A 27,778-nucleotide genomic window follows, 5' to 3' on the forward strand; every position below is an offset into this window, starting at 1 on the left:
CCACAGACAGAAATGCTGGGTCTGTACTGAGCAAGCTCATTGTCCTGTGATATTCTGTACCCAGTAGAGTCTAACAACTAATCCCATACTGTGTGAATTGGATTAGGCTCTATAGGTAATCTAGAGATAATTTCAAATATATGAGAGAGGAGTCCAGCTTAGTGACGGACTACTAGCCTAGCATGTGTTAAGCTCTGGGTTCCATTTCTAACACCACAAAAATATGAAATAACATAAAAAATATGTGGGAGACTATAGGCAGGTTCCATGTACCTACTACATCTTTTATGTTAAGAATGTGAGCATCTGTCATCTATGGATTTTGGTATGATGTCAGTCCCGTCACCAACACCCTGTGTTTGTCGAGGGGTGACAGTACACAGTATGGGTGCTTGTCATGCCTGTCATTAAATGTACTTTTAAATCCCACAACCATCCTGTAACAGGGCTTTAGAAGTCCTTTTATAGCTGACAAAGCTGGGGATTAAGGAGACTGGGCAACACAATCAAGATTACACACCCAGCAGTGACTGACAAACCAAGACTCCAGTCCAGTTCCTCCTGAATCCCAAAGAGTTCTTTCCTGCATACTGCTTGTCACCCACAAAGGAACAGGCTGGCACCAGAAATCAGACCAGCATGTGGAGGGTGGCACCACACCTGTTTTTCCCATTCATTTATCATTCATTCAATAAGTATGCATTGGGTGCCATCTATGTGTCAGATACGAAGGAGCATGATCAGTGTACAAAGCAGCATCCGGGCTGACAGGTGCTGAGGTTCAAGTTCATGAGTCTTGCACCGGGAATGACTGATTAATTTAAAGAAGGAAAACAGGAGCCCAGGGACATAGTGCCGGTTAGCCCTGGCTCTCAGTTTAACTACCATGTCCCAAGAATGTCTACTTTCCTCAGGGATATTTAAAGGTTAATTTTTCCTACTTAGCTTTTCCAATAATTAATGCTATGACTGAGCAATTGTCTCCTTTCCTTTCCTAGGCTGGCCTAGAACTCCTGGGCTCAAGAAATGCTCCTGCCTTAGCCTGCAGAGTGGTTGAGGCTGCAGGTGGAAGTCACTATATCCAGCAATTCTGAACTTTAATAGGATGTATAAGTATCACCACGGACTTCAGAAACACTCTAGACATTGGTAACAGCAATACCTAGGCCAAAACTCATACCCAAAGCTATTCAAACAATTATGCTTTCTTAATCTGTAAAGAAAGCTAATTACTGTCTCATGCTCTTGTGAGAGTTCAGTATGTATTATTCCATGCACCTTTGCCTCCTTAATGTTCCGAATGATTAGCATTAAAGATAGCTTTTGTGTGTTCCCAAAGAACTGTGGCAACAGATTAAAATGCATTACCTATATCAACGTAGGATTCAAAAACTGCTTGACCTATCTTATCTGTATTCTTTATTATGGTAATGATTATTTTGGCCTTTGTTCCTGAACTTTCATGGTTTTAAATTCTAAACATTATAAAAAGCCAAGCAAGTATACATAACCATAATAAAATTTAAGTTGAGTAGCAGGTGGAGTTGGGGCAGAGTGCTTGGCTCCTGTGCACAGGGCCCTGGAGTCCATCCTTGGAACTGAAAGGGTGGGGTTCTAGAAGGACAATCACAAAAATATGCATATAGAAACCCGTTCTCACAGAAAACTTACAGCAACAGATGACTAATTTTAATGTTAGATTACAGGATATAAAAATGCAATTTTAAGGCTAAATTTTAGCTGTCAAACAGTTTTCTGAGGATATTGTATAATATTGCCAGATCACCTACCTGCTTTTTTGTGACATTTTCTCCAGCTTCTTGGCTAACGTGCAGCACTCTTCCTTTAGCTTTGTCAGAAACGTATTCTGGGATGTCAGCAACAAATACTGTTCATTTTCTAGAAATAACAATAACCCCACCAACATAAGTTGTTTGTGGCTTTGCTCTGCCGTGCTTTCAATGCCCAGTGCTAAGTGCTTCAGATCAGTGCACCCTGCCTACAGCTACCAGACCACTGCCAGTGTCCTAAGTGAAAGGACTTATCATCTGGTGGGACACTAAGTCTTGGGAGACATTTATTTTCACAATATATTTGTATACCCAGAATAATTTTGCTCATATCAGCTTGTGTAACATTTTAGTGTGCTCATAAACTGTCAAATATGTCAAATGAAGTCATAAATGCTTGTATCTTTGAAGTATGCAAGATATTATATTTTTATTTTGACAATTTTACTATAAACAGTGTCAAAAATTCTCACAACCAGATAATTCGAAACTAAAACCGAGGAATTCTCTGTTACACTGGAGTTGGTGCTCAACACTTCTTATCTTGTATTTTACCCTTGAAGCCTGCATATTCTCCAGTTATGAGGTAAAATCACACAACTGTTCTTAAAAACTTGATTGTACTTTAATGGTATGTGTTTCAATAAAGTTCCGATCAGGGACTGAAGAGACTGTGATTTGTGTGTATTTGCAAAATAAAAGATCTTAAAGATGATTTTAACAGTTAAAACCTTACTCAACCCTGAAATTCTGCCCAAGACTCTTGGACCAGGATGATTCTGTTAGCAGTGGGCTCAAATGTCAATTTCTCCTATGAACTCCTTTTTGTGTTTTAGTTAAAAAAAAAACCAAAAACAAACAAACAAACAAACAAAAAAATCCAGAGGATTTTCATTTCTTCTGGCTAAATGCTGAGAAGAAACTCTCTACATGAGGCATCATGATAGCTGCCTTTCTAAGTAAATAAATCATTTAAAAAGTAAACAAATCATTAATGAACAGTGTCCATTTGTTACCAATAGGTGAAATCATTTTTTAACCATACAATTAAATATAACACCCATTGAATCCTGTGAAATTCATCTGTAAGTAATTTTTTTCCTTTTCAGCTAAGGCTTGGGGGAAAAAAAGCATATAGCATACAAAGAAAAATAAATCAAGGCACTAAAATGAAGCAACATTTTTTCCTGGAGGAGACAGGATCAATTAAACTTTTGTTTTAATGGTACAATCAGCGTGGAGTATGTGGTGCGGAATTATAATGACTGACACTGTCTTGTTTTGACTAACACTGTCTGTGAACACACAAGTCAAAAGCGAAAGAACCACATAACGCTCTGACTGCACACATCAAACTGCCTATTTTCAAAGTGCATTTTACTTTCAAATTAAAGGTAAAGAGTTACTGGCCAACTCAGTCTGCAGAACAGTGCCAACGTGATGAAAGATGGCCATCTTTAGCCAAGCTGCCAGCTGTGGTCAATGCCTTGTATTAGTGAATTCTAACAGCAGTTGTGAGAAGCTCAAGAATGCAGAGGATTAAGCATCACTCTCGACTGCATTGGGGGAGGTGGGGAATCATACAAATGCTAAAAATGTTCGAAGCTGCAAAGATTAAATAAAGGAACATATCAATTTGGAGCCACTGAATTACATCCAGCTGCGACAGTGAATTAAGAACCGATTAATGGCTAAAGCTTTTCTCCAGTTTGGATGCTGAAGCAAACTCATTAGGCTTTTAGAGTAGCTATAATGTGTGTACTGTGGGAACTGTTCAATGCTATTCAGGAGACTCTAACTGTAAGCTCAGAGCATTTCCCGCAGAGCTTCTGATGCTATTTTCTTTATATAACATGTGTGCCTGAAAACCCAGCCAAAAACAAGCCCTTTGTTTTTCTACTTTGTTGTGGTCTCTCTCAGCTTTACGTTTCTTGAACACAGGTAAATAAACTCATAATCCAGATGGTGCAACAGATGTGAGAGCAGCACTCTGAAATCAACAGACAGTGGGCAATACTTTCCATTTTCTCTTTTAAACGCTAACTAATATGTAATTCGGAATCTCCGGTGTAGTTAGCATCTGCTCCCTTCGGCCAGCCAAAGGTTACAGGTGTTCCTGATGTCATTTCACAGTAAGGCGTGGGCCTGGCTTGTGAGCAAGTGCCCAGGCTCTAATCTTTCCCTACCACCCACCAGTTTTGTCGTGCTGGGCCTCCATTTGCTCTATCTTCTGTGTCAGCTCCTGCTCTCTCTGCTGGGCCTGAAGGGCTTGGGCCTTTGCTTCATTACTGAGGCTTTGCTGAATGCTATCTTTTTCCAGTCTGCAGAACAGAGAAACAGACAGAGATGTAATCGGCAGGTGCACAGACCTCCGTCATTCCCCCACAGACCACAGACATCAGACAGGTAGTAAACTAAAGCAGTAGAAGCGAATCTTTCTGTGGTCTCCTCTCCTTACTCTCCTGAAGACAGACAATCCAAAGACCTGTACAGTGTAGCATTCATACCAGAGGTTCAGTCAGACTAAAGGTTGAAGTTTTAAAAATTCAAACAAAATCATAACAACTAAACACTTGTATTTTGTAACTCTCTCTCTCTCTCTCTCTCTCTCTCTCTCTCTCTCTCTCTCTCTGTGTGTGTGTGTGTGTGTGTGTGTGTGTGTGTGTGTGTGTGAGTGTGTGTGTGTGTGTCACTGTGCGGTGTGAGGGTCAGAGAACACCTTGTGGGAGATGGTTTTCTGGTTTTCAGGCCCTTAAGCTTTTTCCTTATACGCACTTTTACCTGCTGGGCCATCTTGCCAGCCTTGTATTTTGCATCTTCACAGCACACATGCTTTGTTGTTGTTGTTGTTCTATCCTTTCTGTCTTGTAGTATTATTACTCTTTCATCTTCTGAATGGTCACTATTTCCTAAGACTGTGAAATTCTAAGAAGAACATGACTTAGTTCTCTGTTTAAGCAAATTTTATTTTAAAGCTAAGCTTTGTAGACTACTACTGGTCTTGTTCTGAGATGTAAGATGTAACTTCAAATTTACTGGAGGAGACCGAAGAGGAGAGGCCAGCACTGCATGCCTGCTTTCATTAAGTACATTCACGCTCATATGTCAGGCTGCAATCTCTGAATGGGACACTTCACAATAAATTGTCCCTTGGTGTCATGCTGACAGGACTGGAGGATGAAGACAACATCCTGTGAGTGGCTCTCTTTAAAAGAGAACTTCCTTTTGTTTTGTTGAGACTGGTCTCGGGTAGGCTGGGTGGCCTCCAACTTGCCATGTAGCTGAGGAAGACCATGGACCTATGAGTGCTGGATTACACACACGCACCATGGCTCCCAGCTAGGTGAGGTCTGGGCACTGACCCCAGGGTTTGGTGCCTGTCACGCACTCTACCCACTCAGTTACATCCCCATCCAGAGAGGAACTTCCTAAACAAGTCAAGCCTGAGCAAGGGCAAGGCCCTTGTTGCACCAACACTGGACGCATGTTGCAAATCACATTTGAAACCGTTGCTGGGTGGGTTCTTCAAGCTCCATGAGAAGCAACGTGAGGGTTTCCTTCAATTAAGTGACTCAGTTATTTCAAACTCCTGATCTCCTTGTGGGCATTTCTCATCCATGCTGCTTTAGTTTACTAATTGAGATATTTACTGCCTCGCCTTTGCCAAACTAAAAATAAACAATTCCATAAAGCTATCACTACCAGCCTATGTACCGCTGTGGAACTTCAACTCACTGGCTTCTAATTATACGGCAACATAAGGAAAGCCTGCACTCAGATTGGTCAATGCATGTGGTAATGTTGTAGTGTAAAGCCCCAGAATGAAAATACACCCACACCTCACTCAAATGGAAGCATCAGGGGTCCATGCTGAATGTGAAATAAGGTCCCTTCTGGTGCTCCTAACAACAACACCCCCTGGATGTGGTCCAAGGCCTTGTCTCACACTCGGTCCCAAACTAGTACATCGCAACAAATGGGTAGTCAGACGAGGCTACTTTTGCTTCCCCCTTCACACCACGTATTTTCTGGCTAAGGATCATTGCACATGTTTCATCCTCTTCTTGGAATGCCCTGGTCCACCCACCCAACCCCCTACACTATGCACACTACACGATGCCCTCTTGGGAAAACCTCAAAATCCTGCCCTTCTTTCTCCTGTCTTTCCCAAATCAACTCTTCAGCCCTGGATGCACTTAGTGTGTGCTGTGTCCATCCCATTCTAGAGTGGTATCATAATTTGCTATTGGTTTTTATGTCTTCTCCTTTGTAACCTTTAGATTTCATTACCCTAAACCCAGCTCAGTGCTCAGCACATGGAGAGTGGGCAGTGCACGTAAAATGACTGGTTTTTTCTTATGCCCTGCCAAAGTTGTGGGGCTGGGGGAGGGAGCGAGTTGGAGTGGACAGGAAGGCTTTAAGTGAGGGATAAGTCTTTAGGCAAGACTTTCTCAGACTGGTTAGAACAGAGTGCTCAACTAGATCAACGTCAGGAGCATTGCATGACATAGGTCAAGCTGATGACTTCAGAGCTTGTTGCACTCTGTCAGTGAGGAGCCATGGCCGAGTCTGAGCACTAGAGTCCAGAACAGAGGCTGGAGTGTGTAACCAAGACTCTGCGGGACATGTATCTGAGAAGGGAAAGTGGGCATTATTCATAATGCCAGAAGCAGCAACACAACAGAGATTGCATGACCCAAGCATGGACTAATGGTTCCCGACATAAATGACAGCAGTAAGAAGCTGCCTACTAAGTGACACTCTGAACTAATTAGAGAAAGGATCACAGGCTGAGCTCTCTTCATAACGCTGTACAAAAGACACGCCATTAACGCCACTCTACCTGAGAGGGCATGCCTGCTATTTTCTATGGGGTAAAGCATGGCACACATTGCTGTTTTCCTACCTCCGTCCCCCTGTGCCAGTCCTCCTCTGTTGCCCTCTCCCCTTGCAAGTCTTTCTGATTAGGTCAGCTTCTCATGGAATCTTGGAACATCAGATATGAAAGGAAATCTCATTTTCTTTCATGTAATCTTTTCATTTTAGAGTTGAACAACAGCAAAACCAAAACCAAATCCACTTAAAAACCCTGAGTGCCATAAACAATTTGAAATCCACTCATAAGTTACATAGTGAATGATTTTAATGCATAGGTAGGGATAAAATTATCTTTGCTCAAGAAAACCTATTTTATAACACACTAGAGATAATGTAATAGTGAACCTAAAGAATTAACAAAAACCACTCAGGTATCCAAGGAAAAGACTGAAGACGTCAAATGATCCACTAAGTGGAAGACATTATACTAGGCATTGTATCTAGTAAAAATAAACAAGGTTTAGTAGGCCTGGACTCTAGAAGGGATTTCAAACTGGAGGAAGATAAACAATAGGTTGACGGCATGAGGAAAAGGTATAAGGAGGAAGGCTATCAAGGTGTAGAATCTGAGAGACCAACTGGTCTAGTAGCTGGTCACCTCATGAAGACAGCTCAACCAGAATCCTGCCGGCACCCCTGCCAGTAGGTTTCTCTCTATGGATCTCTCACAATTACTGATGGTCAAATTCGCAAAGCTGGTACTTAACCTTATTATATAAGAACACAAGTAATACTGTTAAGGAATTTCTTAGTAATCATATTCACAGTGGCTAAAAACTGGAAACAACCTAAATGCCCACTACCTGCTATATGAATCAAGTGTGTGGGATAGTCTAGCCAGAGGGAACCTAGAACCCCAGCAAGAATGGGAGAAAGTATGATACACACAACACCTGAATGGACTCTATAAGCAGTATGCTTAGAGGAACAGGACCCCAAAGCCATTTTATAATCGTGTGTACTTAGCACTCTACACTTAGTCACCCTAGGCTACAAAAGATCACAGTTCTAGGCCCTGTGGGTGGGTGGGTGGGTGTGAGCGAAGTTGTGAGCTGACAGGAAAGGGTCTGTGTCACAGCTGTGATAGCTCAAACACTGTATGTACTTCTTACAATACATTTAACTACACACCTACAATTTGAGACTTTGGCTATAGCTCGTGGCTATGCCTCCAGCATCGGAACGGGTAAGCCCAGCTTGTACTATATTGTAAGTCCCTATCTCAAGAAAATTTAACTTTTCTTGTAATTAAATTTAGTTCAATAAAGCTAACTTTCAAAAGGAGCAAATATAAGAATGGAAACATTTACCTCCATTCTTCAAGTTACCTAAAATAGCTGTGGTCTGTGCTCCAGTTCCCTCCTTTTTGGGTTGCAGCTGGCCTGAAACTTTCTGTGTAGACCAAGCTGGCCTTGAACTCAAAGACATCCACCCACTTTTGCCTTCCAAGTGCTAGGTTTAAAGGTGTGCACTACCACTTCAGGAATTGTTTTTAATAAAAGAGAATAAAAACGAGTGAACAGGTACTAGAAAGGATTGAATAAGCCAAGCTATAGCACACCTTGAATCCCAGCACTCAGGAGGCAGAGCTATAGAACACCTTCAATCCCAGCACTCAGGAGGCAGAGCTATAGCTCACCTTCAATCCCAGCGCTCAGGAGGCAGAGCTATAGAACACCTTGAATCCCAGCGCTCAGGAGGCAGAGCTATAGCACACCTTTAATCCCAGCACGCAGGAGGCAGAGCTATAGCTCACCTTCAATCCCAGCGCTCAGGAGGCAGAGCTATAGCTCACCTTCAATCCCAGCGCTCAGGAGGCAGAGCTATAGAACACCTTGAATCCCAGCGCTCAGGAGGCAGAGCTATAGCACACCTTTAATCCCAGCACGCAGGAGGCAGAGACAGGTTGATTTCTGTGAGTTCAGGGTCATCCTGGTCTATTTAGTGAGTTCTAAGAACAGCCAGGGTTAGATAGAAAGAGACTCGCTCAAAACAAAAATAACAAAAATACACAGTTATGCAATTATTAGCTCCCTCTCTTTCCAATTAGAGTTCTGGCTGACTATATTTTCTAAAACAGCCACAATGATATTTATAATTCTGTTTTCCATATTATTATTTTCTTGCCATTTTACATGTAACAGAACTCAAATGATCCATTAGATAAACCTCAAGTTCAACAATAAGCCTCGGATAGAAGTACTTTATGACTCCAGTCCAACTATGGACCGAGCGGTGTCACCAATACCACCTGCCATTGACCCCTCCCATCCACCACATCTTTTGTCACCTTTGCTCTGAGATCAGAAGTGCCACTGTTACACACACAATACCCTGGGGGTACAAGGTGCTTACTTTCAAAGCATCGGTAGTACAGAGTACTTTGTGGTAGTCACCCCTCTGGTTGATGAAACCTCCAAGAGGCTGGGATTTAGTTTGGTGGTGAAGCACTTGCCTGAGATTTAGTTTGGTGGCGGAGCTCTGGCCTAGCATGTCCTGTCTCTGGCATCACAACCATTACCAACCCCAAAAAAGCATCAGCCATAACAAAACTGCAAGCTTTATATGTTGACAAACCAAAAACTTTTCTGGAAGGAATGCAGAAAGAAGTGGAAGGAAGAGCTTGCTGTAGGTGGCATTTTGGACACAAGATACCCATTTGATGTGGGATGTCCTTCTGTAGGCTGTGAGTATGTGCTGCTTCTATTGGTTGATGAATAAATCTGTTTTGACCAATGGCCAGGCAGAACATAGCTCGGTGGGAAATCCAAACCGAGTTATGGAGAGAAAGAAGGCAGAGTTGGGGAGATACAATGTGGCTGCCGGAGGAACAACATGCAGGCCATCACCATAAGCCACAGCCATGTGGCGATACACAGATCATTAGAAATGGGTTAATGTAAGAAGAGCTAGCCAATAACAAGCCTGAGCCATCAGCCAAATAATTACAATTGATATTAAGCCTTAGAGTGGTTATTTGGGAATTGGTGGGAAGGATGAGACTTCTCCAACTACACCCATTTGTCTCAGAATGGTAACACTAGTCTTGATCACTTGGTCTGTATCATTAACATTCTTGAAACAACTGTTTTCGGGGCTTGGAAAGACACCTCTCATTTGTAGAGGTAAGCAATGTCCATTATAAACATTTTCACTACAACCTGTTTTAAACTACCAGAGACACATCTCCGGCCTAAGGGCTGGGAAGAAAAACACATGACTACCCACATGAGCTGGTATCAGGTAGCCTTACACTGGATGGGGTTGGGTGATCGCTCTCAGGTTTCTCCTATAGGAAGTTAAGGCTTTCTCCTTTGGGATCAGGAGGCAATCAGAGATGCTGAGATTATACAAATATCTCATTGTATAATATTTCACCTGTTAGTTCTACATCTAATAATAATGCCTTTTCTATTCCATGCTCTTTATCGATGTTAGTTACTGCTAGTTATTGTGCTGTATCGAAGAAATTTCCCTTTCTCCCTGGTGAGTTTCCTGATCTCACTTTGGAGTTCTTGGATTCTTACTTAGTCTATTATAACACTTTTTGATTGTTTATTTGAAGACTCAGCTCATCCTGAAGTTGGGTAGTAGAGTCCCTTCAAACTGAGACCTGTCACTAGGGCAAGCTCATTGCTACTGTGGAGTCACTGCTAAGTAGCCTGTATAGGCAATGTCAGGGCATGAAACATACAAGTGTATAAATATTAATACTATTAATATGGATGTAAGTATATGTGTACATCATCCATATGAATAAATGTGCATAAATCTGAACACTTCAATTATAATCCAAAAACACAGAATCTCATCTCTCTTCTTTTCATAACTGTAATTTTTGTGCTCAATAGCGAGAAACTTGGCTCCTATTATTTTAAACATATTCACTGATTTGTTCAAACTTGGAAGCCACGTAAAGTTTCAAAACTGCTAACAACAGATCAGATATACCGCTTACTAGAATTAAATATTTGCTTACAGTTCTGTTCTGCACATTCTTTTTACTAATGCACACACTTCATGAGGAAAGCTCCCAGAACTGAAGACACAAAACAGCATCTACCTCCTCGTTATTTGTAGCCTGCTGAAAAACAAGTGTTTCTGTCATACCAGGCTCTTCGTTCACAACAGGCAAAATTGTAAAATCCTCTCAGGGACTTTATCATTTAATAAGCATTTATTAATGTTTATCATAGACTAAGTTCTTTCAATGTAATCATCTTTTACATAACCCTCCTACCAACCCCATTTAGATAGGTTGTCCTTTTGTTTTCAATTTACAAATAAGGACCCTTAAAGGTTGCGTAAGTTCTCTCAGTTCCTCAGCTAAGAGTGTAGCCTGGGATTCCAGCACACTCTGCCTCTGATATCCAGGGATTTACTATGCTTCAGTCATTTATAAGAGATGCAGAGAAACTACAGAGGGCTACGGGGACTCCATGAGCCTCATTTTCCGTCGCCCATGCATGTGACATACCCTGAAGGTCACACCTAAGGTTGTTCCTCCTAATTTCCCAGCTGTCCTCTATGTGTGGGGCCACTTCTTCCTAGTGTGACTGTCTTGTACAAAGAAATACAGCAGCCTCTGCAATGACACTCTGAGGTATCAGGAACACATTTTTTGCCTCAAGCTGGTACGACATCTAGGAGAGACTGAATGTGTGCATCTATCTAGAAAGTAAATACAGACAAAACTGACATTTGCTTTCTCATGAATGTATCTATAGAACCTGAAATGGTGCCTGATACAGCTGTGTAGTCAATAAATATTTAATGGGCGAATAAACGAATAACTGCTAGAAGAATACTGTAAGGATCCGCCCCGATGCACAGGTCCATTCTACTGACCAGAAAAGGTGATGAGGAAATCCCCATTAACTAAGAATTTGATTTTGCTTTATCATCATTATTTTTCTAAGTAATAGCAACACAAACCAATTGTAACCTTAGCAGATGGCATGGTGTTTTCCACATTTTGGGATGAACCGAGTGAGTGTTGCCAGTGCCTGGGTACTGCCAGCAGTGGCTGTATTCTTGTACTTCAGCAAACGTCAAAACTCTGGGAAGGAATAACGAGGAAAGGTCTCAGGTTCCACATCCTCCTTTCAGTGGCATCCCCCATCTTTCCTACAATAAATTACGTTCATTTTCCTTGCTGGAAACTGTGTCAGAACTTCAAGTGCAATGTTGAGCTCTGAGCCTCAGATCCAAGCGTGAGTCAGTTCTTGGAAAGAAAACAGAAACCAAAAGGAGGTCAAATTCTTTCAAAGAAACATACACAAAGGAAAGGAAATGTTCAACAGAAGTATTTCTGAAAATATATCTCCCTCCAAAAATGTTCTCACAACATTTCCAAAACACTGGAGAACTCACCTTCAAGGCAAAGGAAGATGTATGCACACCTAGATAGGGCCTGTTGGTATTAGACACGTTCTATTCACATTAGTTACCACCCCCTTTCTCTCTCTCTTGGAGAGGAGGTGTAGCCTTAAACATACTAGGCAAGAGCTCTAACACTGAGTGCAACCTGCTCTTGCTTAGAACCAATCATAGACTCTGGCTTCATCCTATACACGATTATGCCTTCTGTTTCACAAGACACAGTCAGATGCATCAACCTGTCTTTTCTTCCAATAAATTTAGACATATGGAAGAGACTCTCTTGTTTAACAGGAAGTACCTTAGGCTTAGCAGCACTAAAATATTTCTTTTCTCTCTCTCTCTCTCTCTCTCTCTCTCTCTCTCTCTCTCTCTTTCTCGTAAATATTTATTTTTATTTCTGTGTATGTGGATGATGTGAGTATGTTGGTGGTTGTGGTGGGTCAGAAGACAGCATCAAATATCCTGATGCTGTAGTTACAGGTGGTTGTGAGCCAACTGACAATGTAGGTTCTGGGAACAGAACTTGAGTCTTTTGCAAGCTCTCTTAGCCACTGAGCCACCGCCCCAGCTCCACAGAGGGATTTGCTCAAAGCCACCTGCATATCTAGTTAACTAGCAGAGTTGGAACTAAATCTGTCTTCTGCCTCCATGTCCAGTGCTCTTTCTTTCCATTTTGTAATACTGCCTTATACACAGGGAGCTCATGTTTAGTCAAACAGTGCAATGCTCATTCTGCAAACACTTGAGCAATTGCTTTATGCCAAACACAAATATACCGAGATGGATCAATACAAAAGATCCGGACCATGCTCTGAAAGAGTTTTTAGTCCAGTCAACAAAATCAACAATGTTTTCTCTTTAAAGCTCAACTACTAGACTGTAGTAAATATTGAAATAGGGCTAGATTCCTGGGGTCACTCAGAAAGAATGGACAGGGGTGAGGGAGTGGCTAGTGACAGAGAGGGGTGCTGCCTGGAGGCTTATACAATGAAAGGCACACAGCCTGAGTAGAAATTCACCTTACAAAGAATAGGACGAATATCATGACAAGAGAGCGGGCAGCATGTGCAAAGACCCGGGGAAGGAGGGAGAGCCAGGTGCCTTTGGAAAACGCAATCATCTGGCAGGCACGGAGGTTGGAGTATGTATGTTGTGGGGTAGCAGTGAGCAGTTGGTGGAGGGGAGATTATTGAAGAAAGATGAGACTAGAGATGGAAGCAGGAGCCAGAACTTGAAGCTATTTTTAAGGCCCTCATCCCGAGGGAAATAGGGAGCCAATGTAGGGTTTCGAGCAGGAGAGTGTTGTGATCACACCCGTGCTTGAGAAAGATCACTCTGGCGGCAGTGAGGGAACAGATGGGGAAGGGACAACATTAGAAGCAGGCAAAGCACTTATTACTACAGCAATAGTAAGAGCAATTTCTACCAGGGCTTCTTTAGATGTGGTAGAAACCACAGGTATATCCTTAGGCTAAATGGCCATCAGATGCACATTTCACTAGCTTCCTGTCTAACTTTCATTGGTCCAGGCAGGGGTGGATTCCTGATGCATTAAGTGACGGCTGGACAAAGTTCTTCTCAACTGGAAAACATTTCTCTGGTCTATTTTACAGTACCGTGTGCCCAAATTTCCACACTAAAAATGAATGTAAATCTGCTCCTGCATAAATAAATTAGATAGAATGATTTTGGCATTGCACTTTCACATCACCAGAACTTCCTATTTTCCATCCATAATTTGTCCATGTAAACCGATGTCTTTGGTCCTCTTACACTTTCCCCCTCCCTTGTGAAGTATCAGGTTATATAGGTATTCCTCATAGTCCACTCATCTGATAAACAACTTCAAATCAGACACTCATAGGATAAATATATATTACAATGACATTTCTATGATCAAATAAAGGATGTGTATCATTCTGAAAAACTGGTTTACTGAAGAATTCCTGTTGCTACTAAAAATCTTAAATTATTTAATAGGATATGCAGCCACATGGTGAACATTTGGGGTCACTTGTAGCTATTAAATTTACTGATAAATATGGCATAGCACTAAGAATTATCAGTTTGGGGTGCCAGGACAGAGATGTTTCCCTTGAGAGCATTCCAGGTAATAGAAAACTGGCCATTTTCAATAGAAACATGTTTAAAATATATTAACTATGCCAGTGCTTTCTTAAGCAAACTACACCAAATCACAGACTCTCATCTATAATTAAGGCCCATAAGTGGAATACAAAGTCCTCTTGAAATTATATATCAGTGTCGAGCTATGTTTCAAACATCAGAGTCAGCCAGGGGTTGGAAGAAGTGAGGAATGGTATAGTAATGACAGTAGAATTTCATTACTGTTTAACTTGTAGCCCTCTTAGACAGGTTTTCAGAGCTGTTGGCCAAACAATCAATGTGTCTGGGTATAGGACTTACTCTTAACAAAACAGAGAAGCTCACTCTCAATGCTGGGGTGACATTTGTGTCACTTGTCCACCACAGAGCTGAGAAGTACTTTGTTTCCATGGGGGCCAACAGACCTGGATGTCTTCAGGTTCCCATTGTCTTGTTCTTCTCAATGAGACAAACATTTCTTTTGCCTCAGTAATTAGAATGTCATGATTTGACTTTCTTTCTGTTTGCCTTTGTAACACTTGCTAGTGACAATTCTCAGGTATATTCTTCAGTCTCTTTTACTTTATAATGTCTTCACCTGTCTTATCCTCTCAGGATGAGCTCATTGGACCCCCTGCTACCTTTCTTCTGTCTCCATCTTGATGACCAGCTCTTCTGTCTACCCAAAAGCTATTTTGAAACTTGCTTCTATATTTCTACTTGTTAGGCATGCCCCAAGAAGAGGAATGTAAGCAACTGAAATCCCATAATACCTCTGAGAACAGATGGGCTTTGAGCTACCATCTCTCCATCCCACTACTCACAGGAGGACTGTGGCATTATTTTGTACACAGGCAGCAGAACTTAAGAAAATGGACACTCATGTCTACCAGGCATGGCATCAAAGTCTTCTGTGTGTTAGCTCTGTGCTCTAAGTGTGTCTAACATCCTCTTCAATGAAAAAATAAAATGGGGTCACTAATAGTACCTCTCCTTATAGAACTATGCAGATAATGGGCATACAATATTTTTGGTTTAATGATAGCACAGTAAGTTAAAAATAGTAATTATACAATCATTACACATATTATTATTCCCTAGAAGAGGACTATACAAAAGTGAAGCAATAATTATAATAATCTCAAAGGCAATCAACCTTGAGGAAAAATAAAACCTTCTGTCTTGCAGCTAACAGCTACACGGGAAATGTGGTAGTACACAGTGGATGCACATGAGCTCTGGGGCACACACAAGCCTGGATCCTCTAAGGGCTGTGTGACGCCCAAGTGGAACTTCATCTCAGTCAGCCTCATTGTTTTCATTCAAAAAGTGAAATTGGCATCCGTGAGAAGCTAGGAAGCAAGGAGGACCCTAAGAGAGACATACATGTTCCCCCGGAGAAGGGGAAAGGGACAAGATCTTCTGAGCAAATTGGGAGCATGGGGGGAGGGGGGAGGGAGTTAGGAGAATGAGAAGGGGAAGAATAGGAGGGGTGGGGAGGACATGAGGGAACAGGAAGGTTGAGTTGGGGCAAGAATAGTGGAGAGCAAGATAAGAGATACCATAATAGAGGGAGCCATTATAGGTTTAAAGAGAAATCAGGCACTAGGGAAATGTCTGGAGATTTACAAGGATGACAGCAACTAACAATCTAAGCAACAGAGAAGAGGCTACCTTAAATGCCCTCCCCTGATAATGAGATTGATGACTAATTCATATGCCATCCTATAGCCTTCACCCAGCAGCTGATGGAAGTAGAAGCAGACATCACAGCTAAACACTGAACTGAACTGGAATCCAGTTGCAGAGAAGGAGAAGTGATGAGCAAAGGGGTCCAGACCAGGCTGGTGAAATCCACAGAAACAGCTGACCTGAACAAGGGGGAGCCCTTGGTCCCCAGACTGACAGCTGGGAAACCAGCATGGGACTGATCCAGACCCCATGAACGTGGGCGTCAGTGAGGAGGTCTCAGAAATTTACCGCAGTAGATCAGTACTTAATCCTAGCATAGGAATGGACTTTGGGAGCCCATTCCATATAGATGGATACTCCCTGAGCCTAGACACATGGGGGTGGGCCTAGGCCCTATCCCAAAGGATATGACAGACTCTTAAGACCCCTCTATGGAAGGCCTCACCCTGCCTGGGGAGTAGAAAGGGTATGGGATAGGTAGGGTGTTAGCTGGGGTGGGGGTGGGGGTCAGGAGAGGGAACTGGGATTGACATGTAAAACAATCTTGCTTCTAATTTTTTTTTAAAGTGAAATCGGGATCTATGGGGTCTCCACATGAAGCAGATGGCAAGATCCAGTCTGGATCACCACTTAAGGGGGGTCTAAACCTTTTTACTAGACTAGTATCTAATTATCTTCTTCATAAAAGTTATTTTCAATAACTTCTAATGTGTCAAGGATGGGTGGTAAGATCTAGAACCCTTGTATGATGATGCTGGTACAGCCCATGTGCTCTGTTATCTTCTTCCTCCTCGAGAGGTGGTGCATCAGGACGGTCGTCACAATGAGGCTTGGCTACTGCCAACAAATTAAAGAAAAAGAAATAAGAATCTAAGTGTACGCTCATACAATACACCCGTATCTACGTTATGTACCATGGGAAAACATAGGGACAAAAGTTTACAGCTAGGAGACACTAGTATAAGAGATAACTGAGCATCTGAGATGGAGCTAATGGAATCGACATGAGCCATGAAACAGCCTCAGATAAGCATGGCAGGAAGGGAAAAAGGGGGCAAAAATGTCTTCAATGCGTTATCCTGATCACTGCAAACATTGAACTATTTCCTCACTATTTAATTAAATGAACCACACCACTAAAATCAATGTTACCAGCTTCCTTTTACTTTTAAACAATGTGGCTATTTGAAAATGTCTAAGCATACATTAGCAAATTTTGCTTTCCATGCTGGTCTATCTAAGCAGAACTCCTTGGTCTACCTCCCATAGCAAAGCATTATTGGTAATCCAGTGTTCCACAAAGAAAATGAAGTGTACTGCCCAAAGATACTAAGTGTATATGCCTTATGAAGACATAAAAATTCAAAATCTTATTAAAAGTGAATGCTATGCTATTAAAACAATTTTTTTTTTTTTTTGGTTTTTCAAGACAGGGTTTCTCTGTGTAGCTTTGGAGCCTATCCTGGCACTTGCTCTGGAGACCAGGCTGGCCTTTTACTCACAGAGATCTGCCTGCCTCTGCCTCCCGAGTGCTGGGATTAAAGGTGTGTGCCACCAATGTCCGGCAACAATTATTTTTTTTTAACCTTGATAATGTTCTCATTTAAGTCAGTCATCACTTAACGACAGAAGAAAGGATAATTCCAACAGGACACCGAGAACAGCTAAGGCTGAAGCATGCACCACATTATATGAAATAAATGATAAGGCTGGTAGTATAGCCCAGTGGTATCTCTTAGTTTTTATAAATTAAATTAAATTAAATTATAAATTAAATCTGATTTTAAGTAACTCTCAAAATATAACCACATTAGAGAATTATTTCAATGATAGCAAGGTCTCTATTTCTGTACATGGATTGCAGACTGAAATAGTTGGAAAATGTTTATCATTCAACCCTCTCTCTAGTCTTTAAGTGACCAATAAGAGGATATTGGAGAGTTTTCCCAGAGATTTCTGTGCTCTGTTTCCAGCAATCATGCTCCCATCCTAGTACATTTGTTTTTAGTAAGAAATGAACTTTTTCCAAGTTCTCCCAGAGACCACATAGTTATCAACCTGCTAGCCAGCTTAGTGAACCATCCCTGCCTGGTGAGTTAATCTTCTGCCTTTATAGGTAAAGCTCTTCTTGTGGTATGTTATCTGCACCTTGAGAAATACAAATATGTCAGTGAAAGCTTTCAAACTCCCATAAAAAGCAGTGGGACTGAATTTTAGGGAGGAATCTAATTTGAAAGCCCAGAAAGAGGAGTGAGGAGAAAAGCTGGGGTGACACAGACTAAGTCCCCCCGAGGGCCCCGATTTCAGGCATCACTATCATTTCAAGAGGGTTATTAATAGAGAACTCACTGGTAGTGTCTGCTTCATCTAAGGATAGACTATACGCGCCGCCCACCGTATCTGCAGAGAGTTCACACACAGCAAATGCAAAGCTTGCTTACTACGCGTGGGGCGCTCTGCTTCTGTGGGGTGCATAAGCTTAGACGGGAGGAAGGAAAGTAAATTCTGCCTCAGTCCAGCTCAGGGGTCCACCCTTCTCAGCATCATGCAGACCTGTCTGGAGGTTTATAGAACAAAGTATCCATACTAACAGTTTATTCCATTCAGTCTCAGAATCACATTTGGAAAGTTTCTAAATTCAACCAAATGGCAGCTAACTATATAAATGACAGGGTTACCTTCAAGAACGCTCATAAAAGCAAAACTGTGGCAGAAGACATGGAAGGCCTTCCAGTCAGGTGACTGGTGTGGGAGCGGTTAGCTACTCTCTGGGTGTCGATAAAGTACCTTCACACCCTGCACCCCATTTCAGAGGACTGGCTAAGCGCAAAGTGGATGACACCACCTTCCTGCCCTCTCTATGAGCTGCACAGCTTAACACACACGGACTGGTAAGGGGGAGCGGTGTGTGTGTGTGTGTGTGTGTGTGTGATGCAACGATGAGAAATAAGTACAACAACAACAAAAACGCATATGGCAGTTTATAGGTTCCTACCATAAATTAACTTAGTTTTCCTAACGTGTATCTTTAAAATCTCCCTCTGGGAGATATGTAGAGACTTAACAGAAAAGTTCCATAAGGTATTATAACATACAATGGGCTTTTATTTACTTGCTTGACAAGTCACACTATCAATTAGTCCAAATGAACAAGACTTGTAGGATACAGGAAGAGCAGTATACTTAGTAAGGAGATGGACAGTCTGCTTCCTGCTGCCACTAAGCAAGTGTGGCCTTGGGCAAGCCACTTATCTTCTGTGCACTTCAGTTCTCGCTATTGCAGCAAGTGTTGGATTAGTTAAATGCTTTCATTAACCCATTCATTTAGTAAGATTAAGTTTACAACTGGTACCTAATGTTTTCTAGATTATATGCACAAAGATAGCCGCACATAAACCTACAGACTTTATTTGCTACTGAATCTGATATTTATGAAGAAGGACCGTGGCTTCTACATTTCAAAACTCAAGTGGTGCCTGGTGCAGCTGGAATAGAACATGTGCTCAATCAATGATGATTTAACAGCAATCAAGCTGTTATCACTTCATTGAAAAAAACCTTGCAAGGCCCCCTTAATTAAGGGCCCAAGATTCACTAGGATGGGTACAACTAACTTGACTTATTTGGGGGAAGTTACTGGTTCCATCTATGAAGGACAAGCAACCAAATCTATGGGTCACTCGTTAAGTGTAACACTAATTGCTGGAGGACTTTTTCTGTCTTGCAGTTTCAAGCCCAGGGCTAATGTGCATTCTAGTTGCTACTTCTTAAGGCCCAGCCATGCTATAGGCACAGGAAGACAGCCAGTTACTTTGACAGGAAAGGTGGCATAACCAGCTCATTACAATAGAAGCAAATGTACTCCAGTCATTTTCAAGTATAATTTATAATCATGGACTATTTCTACTCCCAAACAGGGCCTTACCTAAACTAAACTGAGACCAAAAGTGCTGAAGTATACAAACAAATAGAAATAAAAGAACACCTTCCTGCCGGGCAGTGGTGGCGCACGCCTTTAATCCCAGCACTCGGGAGGCAGAGACAGGTGGATCTCTGTGAGTTCGAGGCCAGCCTCGTCTACAAGAGCTAGTTCCAGGACAGCCTCCAAAGCCACAGAAAACCCTGTCATGAAAAAAAAAAAAAAAAAAAAACACCTTCCTTAATTGATAATCCAAGTTTGGTTCTTAATATTTACTGACAAAAATGTGTTGTAGATCCGAGGTTACCAGAAAATTCAAAGTATTCCAAACATGCAGACCTAGGCATCAAGCTCTGCCTGATCCAGACTGCTCTGATTCAGGAAGTGTGCACTTGCCACTCCGTTTCCCGTGTCCCTAGTCACTATGAAAGTAGGCAGTCATGTGTGAGGATAAATCACTGGGTACTGAAAGCTTCAAGCTAATTGTCCATTTTTGTTTTGTCTGAGATTCCTTCCTAAACAGCTCCTCCTCTGCTGGCATCTTCTCGCTGGGACCTAACATGGGGAACTTTGTTTCAAGATGATGTGAGAGACAAAGGCTCCCGCAAGCAGCATGCATGGTGTGACCAGACAGAGCGCAAGGACGGGAGAAACTTCAATTTTAAAGTGTCCAAGAAAACAAGAAAGGCAGGCCTCTCTTCTTGCTCCGCTGTGTGTGCCTCTGTGTGCAGGTGTCTGCCTGGAGGAGGTCACTGAAAGGCCACAGAAGCCAGGGCAACCTCAGTAGAGGACACCAACTGGCAGTTTGTGGCCAGCAATTGTGTATTTGCAGGCATTCTCCTTGCTGAAATAAGATGCTGGACTTCACAAAGTGAACAGAGACTCTGAAAAACAAAAACAACCCACAGCATGGAGCCTCACATTGCGAATTTCTTAGATATTACAGATGTCATCCAACACTGCATGTATTTGCTTCCCATATGTGAACAAAACTGAAGCATCACGAGACGAATCTGAATGGAATGTTAACCTTCACTTTATTTTTTTCTTTTCTTAGCTGACGACAAGATTTTAGTATTATCACAAGGGAGCTTCTGGCTGGAAAAAAAATAAATTAATGGATGGGTTTTAAAAAGCTTAGAAACTTAAAAAAAAAATAAACAACTTTCAAATATCTATACTTGATGGTGCAAAGAGCCAAGATGAATGTATTTCAATTGCAACTTCCAAACTCAACTCACAAATTACTACCATTATGCTAAGTGTTAGCTACCCCACTGTGCAGTTTTGCTTTGTGAATTTTTACCTTCCTCTATGAACACTTTTAGCCACTGATCGCACAGCCTTTCAATGTTTTCTGCCTTTTCCTTTAAATAAACTGGCTGTGGCTCCTTCCATCTGGTTCCCCTTCCGTCAGCAACCCTGCACCTGTTCACACCTCCTCTCCTGTTGGATTCCACTGAACATTTCCTCCTCTGCCAGGGCTATTCTGGCACTCGCAACCTTTCTGTCATTCAATCCATCTGTCAGAAGTGAACTTTGTTTACCGCAAGCTTCTGCTTTCTTCTTCAAGAAGCGAAGCCCCTCAAGGTCATTGTCAAATGAACTGTCGGCATGGATTTAAATCCTCTACTGCCAACCAGCAGAAGATAGAGTTCTGTTGTGTAATTTACTTGTGAAAATTACTTTTGGGTTCGGGAAGACAATAATTTGGAGTCAAAGTAGTAGAGACAGGGTGTTTTAATGATCATTTGTAAAAGCAGACAGCTGACATGTATTTTCTTCATGTGTGTCTGCACTTCTCATTATATTGAGTATGAACTATATGTATCTGAAGCAAAATAAAAGTTTTAAAGTGAAATCAAAATATCGCAAACAAGCTTACACTATGTAAAAATTGCTACATAGTATGTAGCATTAACTTGAGGGATAAATATTTTCACTAATGAATTAGCCAAGGGAGAAAGTATTCCAATTAAGAAATTTTACACCGAAAGGCTTAAAATGTGCAAATACGTACCATTTCAATTATAAGCTAAGGATTAACACACAGCTCCATCACTGCTTTGAAAAATTTATAATCCAGAATATACATATTAACCCATGCACATTTTAAATCTAGCACCGCAAAACAAGGTTCTGCTTAAATAATAAGAAAATAGAGGCTGCCAAGCAAACACAATCCACCTAAAGAAGTGTAAGCTGCCTGACAGATTAGCTCTGGGAAGGAACAGCAACCCACAGAAACAGAGTGGGAACTGGATGTTCAGTTGAATCATTTGTCATCTATAGCCACGGTTACCAGGCTCACAAGACAGACACACAGAACCCCTTAAGGTTATTTATTTATTTATTAGTAATTTTAGATACCATTATTGTCCAGGAAAGAAAAGAAAAACAGCAACTCTGTTCAAATCTATCAATTCAAATTTAAAAGGGGAAGCTATTCTTTAGTTATGTAAGCACTGTCACAACGCAAATCTAAATATGACACAGTGGCATTCACTCAAGGGGCTGCTACATATTTTGTAGGACCACCTTGAGATTCAAACAAATCTCAGATGCTATGTTAAATCCAACAGTCTGCACATTTTTATAAATTCCTTGTAAATTAAAGAATTCAAATTTTCTTTTAAAAATTGAAAGCATATTTTAATATATAACCAAGGAATTTAAAATTTGACCCTAAGGGTTTTGATTGGCTAAATATGTATAATTTATAAAACAGATTTTTCTCAAAGCAGTTTTCTGGACATGTGAAGGAAAATCATTGTGTTGCTAAATACAAAGCCAAACAAAATTTATAGCTTAAGATCTAACTGTAGGTACATATTTAGCACCAATTCCCAATATATTACTGAATATATTATTTATATCCTTATGTAATATGCAATAATATTTAATACATGGATTTTGTACTGGAAATATAAGACCAAAGGGGAGTATTCTTTTCTTATCTCCCTGCAATAGAATTTCCCAATAGTTTCTACTTCATGGGAAGAAAATTCAAAAACTGCATCTGATGGATCCAGCAAGCTCAATACCTTTCTGAATTTTTCCCCCTTTAGAGTAATCTGTGTTTGATGGGAGTTTGGTCACTGGGTCCCTGTTCTGGATGGCACTGATCAAGTACTGGTAATTAGATGGCCTCTGTGGTGGCCTCACTACATGAAAGGAGCTAGAATTAGCAGAATGCTAGGCAGAGAGGCGGCTTGCAAGGAACCCTGGCTCCTCAGAAAACCATGTTTCAGAAAGATACTGGTAGCCTTCTTTTGGAATTGATAGATAACAGAAACAAATGAGAAAAATCAGTGAGCTTTAATATTACTTCCAGCCACGCATGGGCACCTGAATGCATACTTGAAAATACACTTCCCTTCCGTAAAAGCACAAGGCACAGAAAAGGGGGGCAGCATCAGGCTATTCTTACAGTAGGACTCACTTAGGAATTCAGAGAACACAAATATTTTTCTGCCTAATATTCAATGTGCTTACTTTATCTTTGAAATGGGAAAACTAGGAAGCAGAAAGTTTAGTTTGATAGCAACACCTGAGACATAAATTCTACAAGAAAAAAAAAAAAAAAGACACCACAGTAATGTTGCCAGGTTGCAGTAGGGAAGAGGAAAGCCGTTTCTAAGGGCACTACTAGGTGAAGACAGAGCTGATGCCGTTCACATCTTTAATGCCAGTTTTCCTAAAACAGCATATGGGTGTAGGATGGATGGTAAAACACTTAAGCTCCTTAATAAAGAGCTGATGTTAGCTTCTCTTCATTCTGAAAGCGCCTGGCTGTTCAGCTTTTCTAAGAATTACCCAGGCTAGAGACACTACCGTTTCGCCGGGTTCATTGGTTTTTTGTCTGCTGGTATTATTTTGACAACAGAAGATATTCATTTTTCACCCCTTCATCAGTTACCTGAAGGCAAGACCTGCTTTGACACATAAAAATATTGCAGATCTATGGGACAAAGACGTGAGACATTTTCATAGACTTGATGAGGGTGAAAATGGGTTTGCAAGACTCTGTTAAGAATTAGAGGAGACTAAATGACAACTTTTTAAAATCTGCCACAATCATTTACTAATGTGCTGCTATATCAAATAAGTCTAATTTTTTGACAGCACCAAATTAGATTTATTGCAGAAACCGCTGCATAAATAGCATATGGCTATGTTATACCACCGATTTCAAATCCTGGTAATGTTCCCTTCCCCCTCCAAAATGAATAAATTGAGCCAAACTATAAACCTTCTGGAAAAAAAAGGAGAAAGAAAGAGACAAGTTTGAAAACAGATGTCAGAGACCTTGGTATCACTGTCAAAGTCATGGCATTTGCACAAATGTACTGACCTATCAAGAATGACAGCTCCTTAATACATAATTAAATTTAACAGGTTGGATTCTCATTTTTTTTGCAAAGTAATTTGATTTTTGTTTTAAGGTTAGGGCTCTAAAGTATGCTTAGATTTTGATGTTCAATCCACAATTACATGGGGCAAAAAAAGGAAGAGGAAGAGGCTCTAAGTCAGACACAGCTTAAGTCAGGTTATGAGGAATTATTAAGGAGTCATGCACATATCATCTGGTTGCTTTTAGTTTTCTTTTGTGAGAGACATATGTGGTAGAAACAATATCACAAAGTCTTTTTTAATTTTAACTATAGTCCTGATGCTGCAAACCGATACATAAAATATATAAAGTGATCACTCTGTGTGCCACAACGGAGACTAGAATGCCAGAGCCACACATGCTGCAAAAATCAAACTTCCACGGAAGCTGACACTGAAAACCCATGCGATAAATTCAGAGATGGACAGTTCCCCCATTCTCAGTCTAACACCTCCCCACCCCCGTCCAAGTTTGACATAATCCAACTCAATTCTCCTTTTTGCACAAAAGTTTCAGTTTGTCCATAGATGGGAAAGACATTGCAAGGTCTTCTCTCAGACCAATGGGCACACCACTGCAAACATCATGGCACTCAGCTACCCCGCAGGCTCCCTCTCTGTGGTCAGCCTTCCCAGCTGCCCTATCTGTTACTGTCTGATTAGTTCTGCTAAGGAGCCCCTCCCCTGCCAGCTTTCAGTGCCATCTGTTCCACACAAGATGGCTGCTGCCCAGCAACCTAACACTGCCCTCCTACCTGGCACCCGGCTACCATCCTTACCCCAAAGTGCTAACACAGGTTCTCGCTGCTGGCAGAGTCAGGATTTCATTACTACTACTTTGACAAGTGCAGGGTTGTTTGTAATTTCTCTTTTATCCTGATTTTGATTGTACAACCACCTCCCACTGATTCGGTTTGCTTCAGTTTTGTTGCTCACAGATTTTACTCTCCACATTAATCTCCCTCTGGCATGTTACTGCATCTGTTCCCTTCTTTATTATTAATTTTCAAATTCCCACCATTTTTGACAAAAAGGAGGTAATCTACACTCTGTTTCTGCCCATTTCATTTTCTTTAATTTGGAAGATAAGTATGAAAGCATGCCAAAGAAGTTAATTCTCCGTTAACAGTTTGTTTTCTGGCATCCCTAAGCCTTTGTATATGAAAAACAGATAGGGATAAATGTTGACGGAATCACAACAACAGAGTTGAACCATTGCTGATTCTAATGAAAAGCAAACATATGAAACATTATCTAAGAAGTTTATTAGTGACATGAGTTGTCTCCTGCGACATTATTCCCTCTACTTTTAACAGATAATCCTTTCTGAAAATCATTCTGGGTGCAGGATCAAAATGTGGATTCCTCTGCAGTTCTGACACGGGCTTTCTTCTGCTAAAGATGGATTTCATTACTCTTAATAGGATTATCATCTTTCCTCAGCCTCAACATTGTTGATCAATTCACTAATGACTCGGAATCAATGTCTCCTTTCAGAGACAGGTCAAGAACAGAAGTGCCACCAGTGCTCACAGCCTAAGTTAAGGAGCCCCTGGGTTGCAATCCTGCTTCCATTAGCAAAGGACAATATCAGGAAGGGATGGATGGCTTTCCCTCTCAAGACAAAGACTCTGAGGTTAGAAAACAGGAAGTGACATATTTAGCAAAATACTCTTTGTAGCCTGAATTTGTCTCACTCTTCAACCTTGCCAAAAGGGCTGGAATAATGGATCATGCCCTTAATTGTCTCAAGTGTCCAGACAGAACATTGTGACGACTAATTAGTTTATTTTACACGAATTCATATTAAAGCATTGGAGTCCCTGAACAGATAGAAGAACAACCCCTCTGATTTACAAAGATTGTGTTAACATGATTTTACATATCTGTACATCCTCATCAAGCCACAGTTGAGATCTGTAGAAATGAAGAGCAGTTGGGGGTTTTCCCCAAGGTAAGGAAACAAGGACATGTGTCAAGATCAGGTGAAGCTGATCTGCTGAAGCACACCACATCAACCCCTGGAAAGCCTGCAAGGGCAGCCCACTTACAGCACCTCCAACCCTCGTGACATGTTACTTTATTTTAGAAATCTTTAGCTAGTAGAAGTACATTTATATAAAATCACCCCTCTACCTTTTGGTAAATCTCTCAAACAGAAACGTAAAGACAAAGAAGTTTCCAAGGCCAACTTCTTACAGTATCTTCTCTGGAGAAGCAATCCTTCCTAGTCCCCAGAACCCAAGCAGCAATTCATCTTTCCCTGTCCACTCCAGGACATGGTCAAAGCAGCAGCTACTCAGTTCTGTACCAGGTGATAGGACGCATGTAGGGGGAGGCCACACAGAGTCACGGTGGAGCATAGACTTCCCTAGCTAGATGTGTGCTCCTAACGGTGGCTTTAACCTACCATCTGATACTTGCTCGGAGCTGAAGTTGACTATAATCTCACTTGTGTATATGGCCCAACAGTGCAGCAGTGTGAGCACCATGGGGTAGACTTTATCTGAGTCAGGTTACTGAGGAGACTGAAAAAAATCTCCCAGTCTCTTAAACCATCTCAGGCATTTTAATAAGCTTCACTTCTAGGGGTTTTCAGCCAATGACTCATTGTGTAATAAATGTGTGACTATTAAATAGAACAAAAATGAGTAATGCCTAATAACTGACCTACTAAACAAAATCCAGTTAGGAGGGAGGTGGTGGTGGAAAAGAAATGAAACATCATTAAGTCACCTGACTGTTTCAGTCCCTTGCTTTTTTCTTACAATTGTATTGGAGAACAGACTTTCTTTTAGAAACGCTCTGACTGGAGAGTATTGGACTAACTACAAACTGCTGCCTTCCCCCTTCTATTTCCACTGAACTTGATGCTCATTGCTGTTGAGTCAGGCAAGTGGTATGGGCCATACTTTCTCGGCTTCCTCTGGGCTTCTTAGAAAATGAGTTGGCTGCTGCTGCCACCATGCTCCAGGCTGTGGGCCTGTGTGGCAGGGGAGAAGAGAGCATCCCCAGCGTCAATTTTCATTGCACACACATTTGGGCGTTGCAGAACTGAGAGGAGCGAGCCAGGGAACGTTGAGCAGAACCTACAGACACACATTTCCTGGCAGCCTCTAATTCAAGCCCTCTGCCCCAGGGCCACATTGAGACCAGGGGGCCTCGCCTGTCAGACAGGTGGAGAGACCATGCACAGGCACTGTGGTGTCCACCAGAGCAAAATGGAATGCCTCTCTCTTCCTGGCTCTTTGACAGCTTGCTTTCCTTGATACTGGGTGGGGGAGGAAAAGAGGATGCAATTTATAACAGTACCAAGGCCATCTATTTTGAGCCTTGAAGATGTTGGTTGCACATATATTCATTTAAAATTATTTTTGACACGTTCTCTGCTTAATTTATTCATGAAAGGAGTACAAGAGGGGGAAAATGAGCTTAACTTTTAAATGGAAACTTTAGGCTAAAAATTCTTGAATAAAAATCAAGAGGAAAAAAATGAAGTTAACTGTATAACGGCAAGAAACACATTGATGCTGCACTGTCTTTCTCAATGAGCCCAGGGTTGTGACCTAAGGCTGTAACTCATAAGTCACTTCTTGCCCATCCTTTTCTTAATGATAAA

General features: G+C 41.4%; 1 protein-coding gene across 8 annotated transcripts in view; it reads right to left on the reverse strand.

The window, feature by feature from the left end:
* The window catches only part of LOC113830672 (SHH signaling and ciliogenesis regulator SDCCAG8), a 200,483-nt gene that overhangs the window by 70,137 nt on the left and 102,568 nt on the right, over window positions 1-27,778 (reverse strand). For 6 of the 8 annotated variants that reach the window (XM_027418883.2, XM_035445420.1, XM_035445423.1 and 3 more), the window contains 3 exons: window positions 11,614-11,727; window positions 3,984-4,111; window positions 1,791-1,899 (listed from right to left, as the gene is read on the reverse strand). In XM_027418883.2, coding sequence (XP_027274684.1) covers window positions 1,791-1,899; window positions 3,984-4,111; window positions 11,614-11,727 — 351 coding nt within the window. The remainder of the gene's footprint in view (window positions 1-1,790; window positions 1,900-3,983; window positions 4,112-11,613; window positions 11,728-27,778) is intronic. The other 2 variants (XM_027418885.2, XM_035445421.1) reach the window with 1 other exon arrangement.

This window comes from Cricetulus griseus, chromosome 5, assembly GCF_003668045.3.
Source record: "Cricetulus griseus strain 17A/GY chromosome 5, alternate assembly CriGri-PICRH-1.0, whole genome shotgun sequence".
NCBI classification, from domain to species: Eukaryota; Metazoa; Chordata; class Mammalia; order Rodentia; family Cricetidae; genus Cricetulus; species Cricetulus griseus.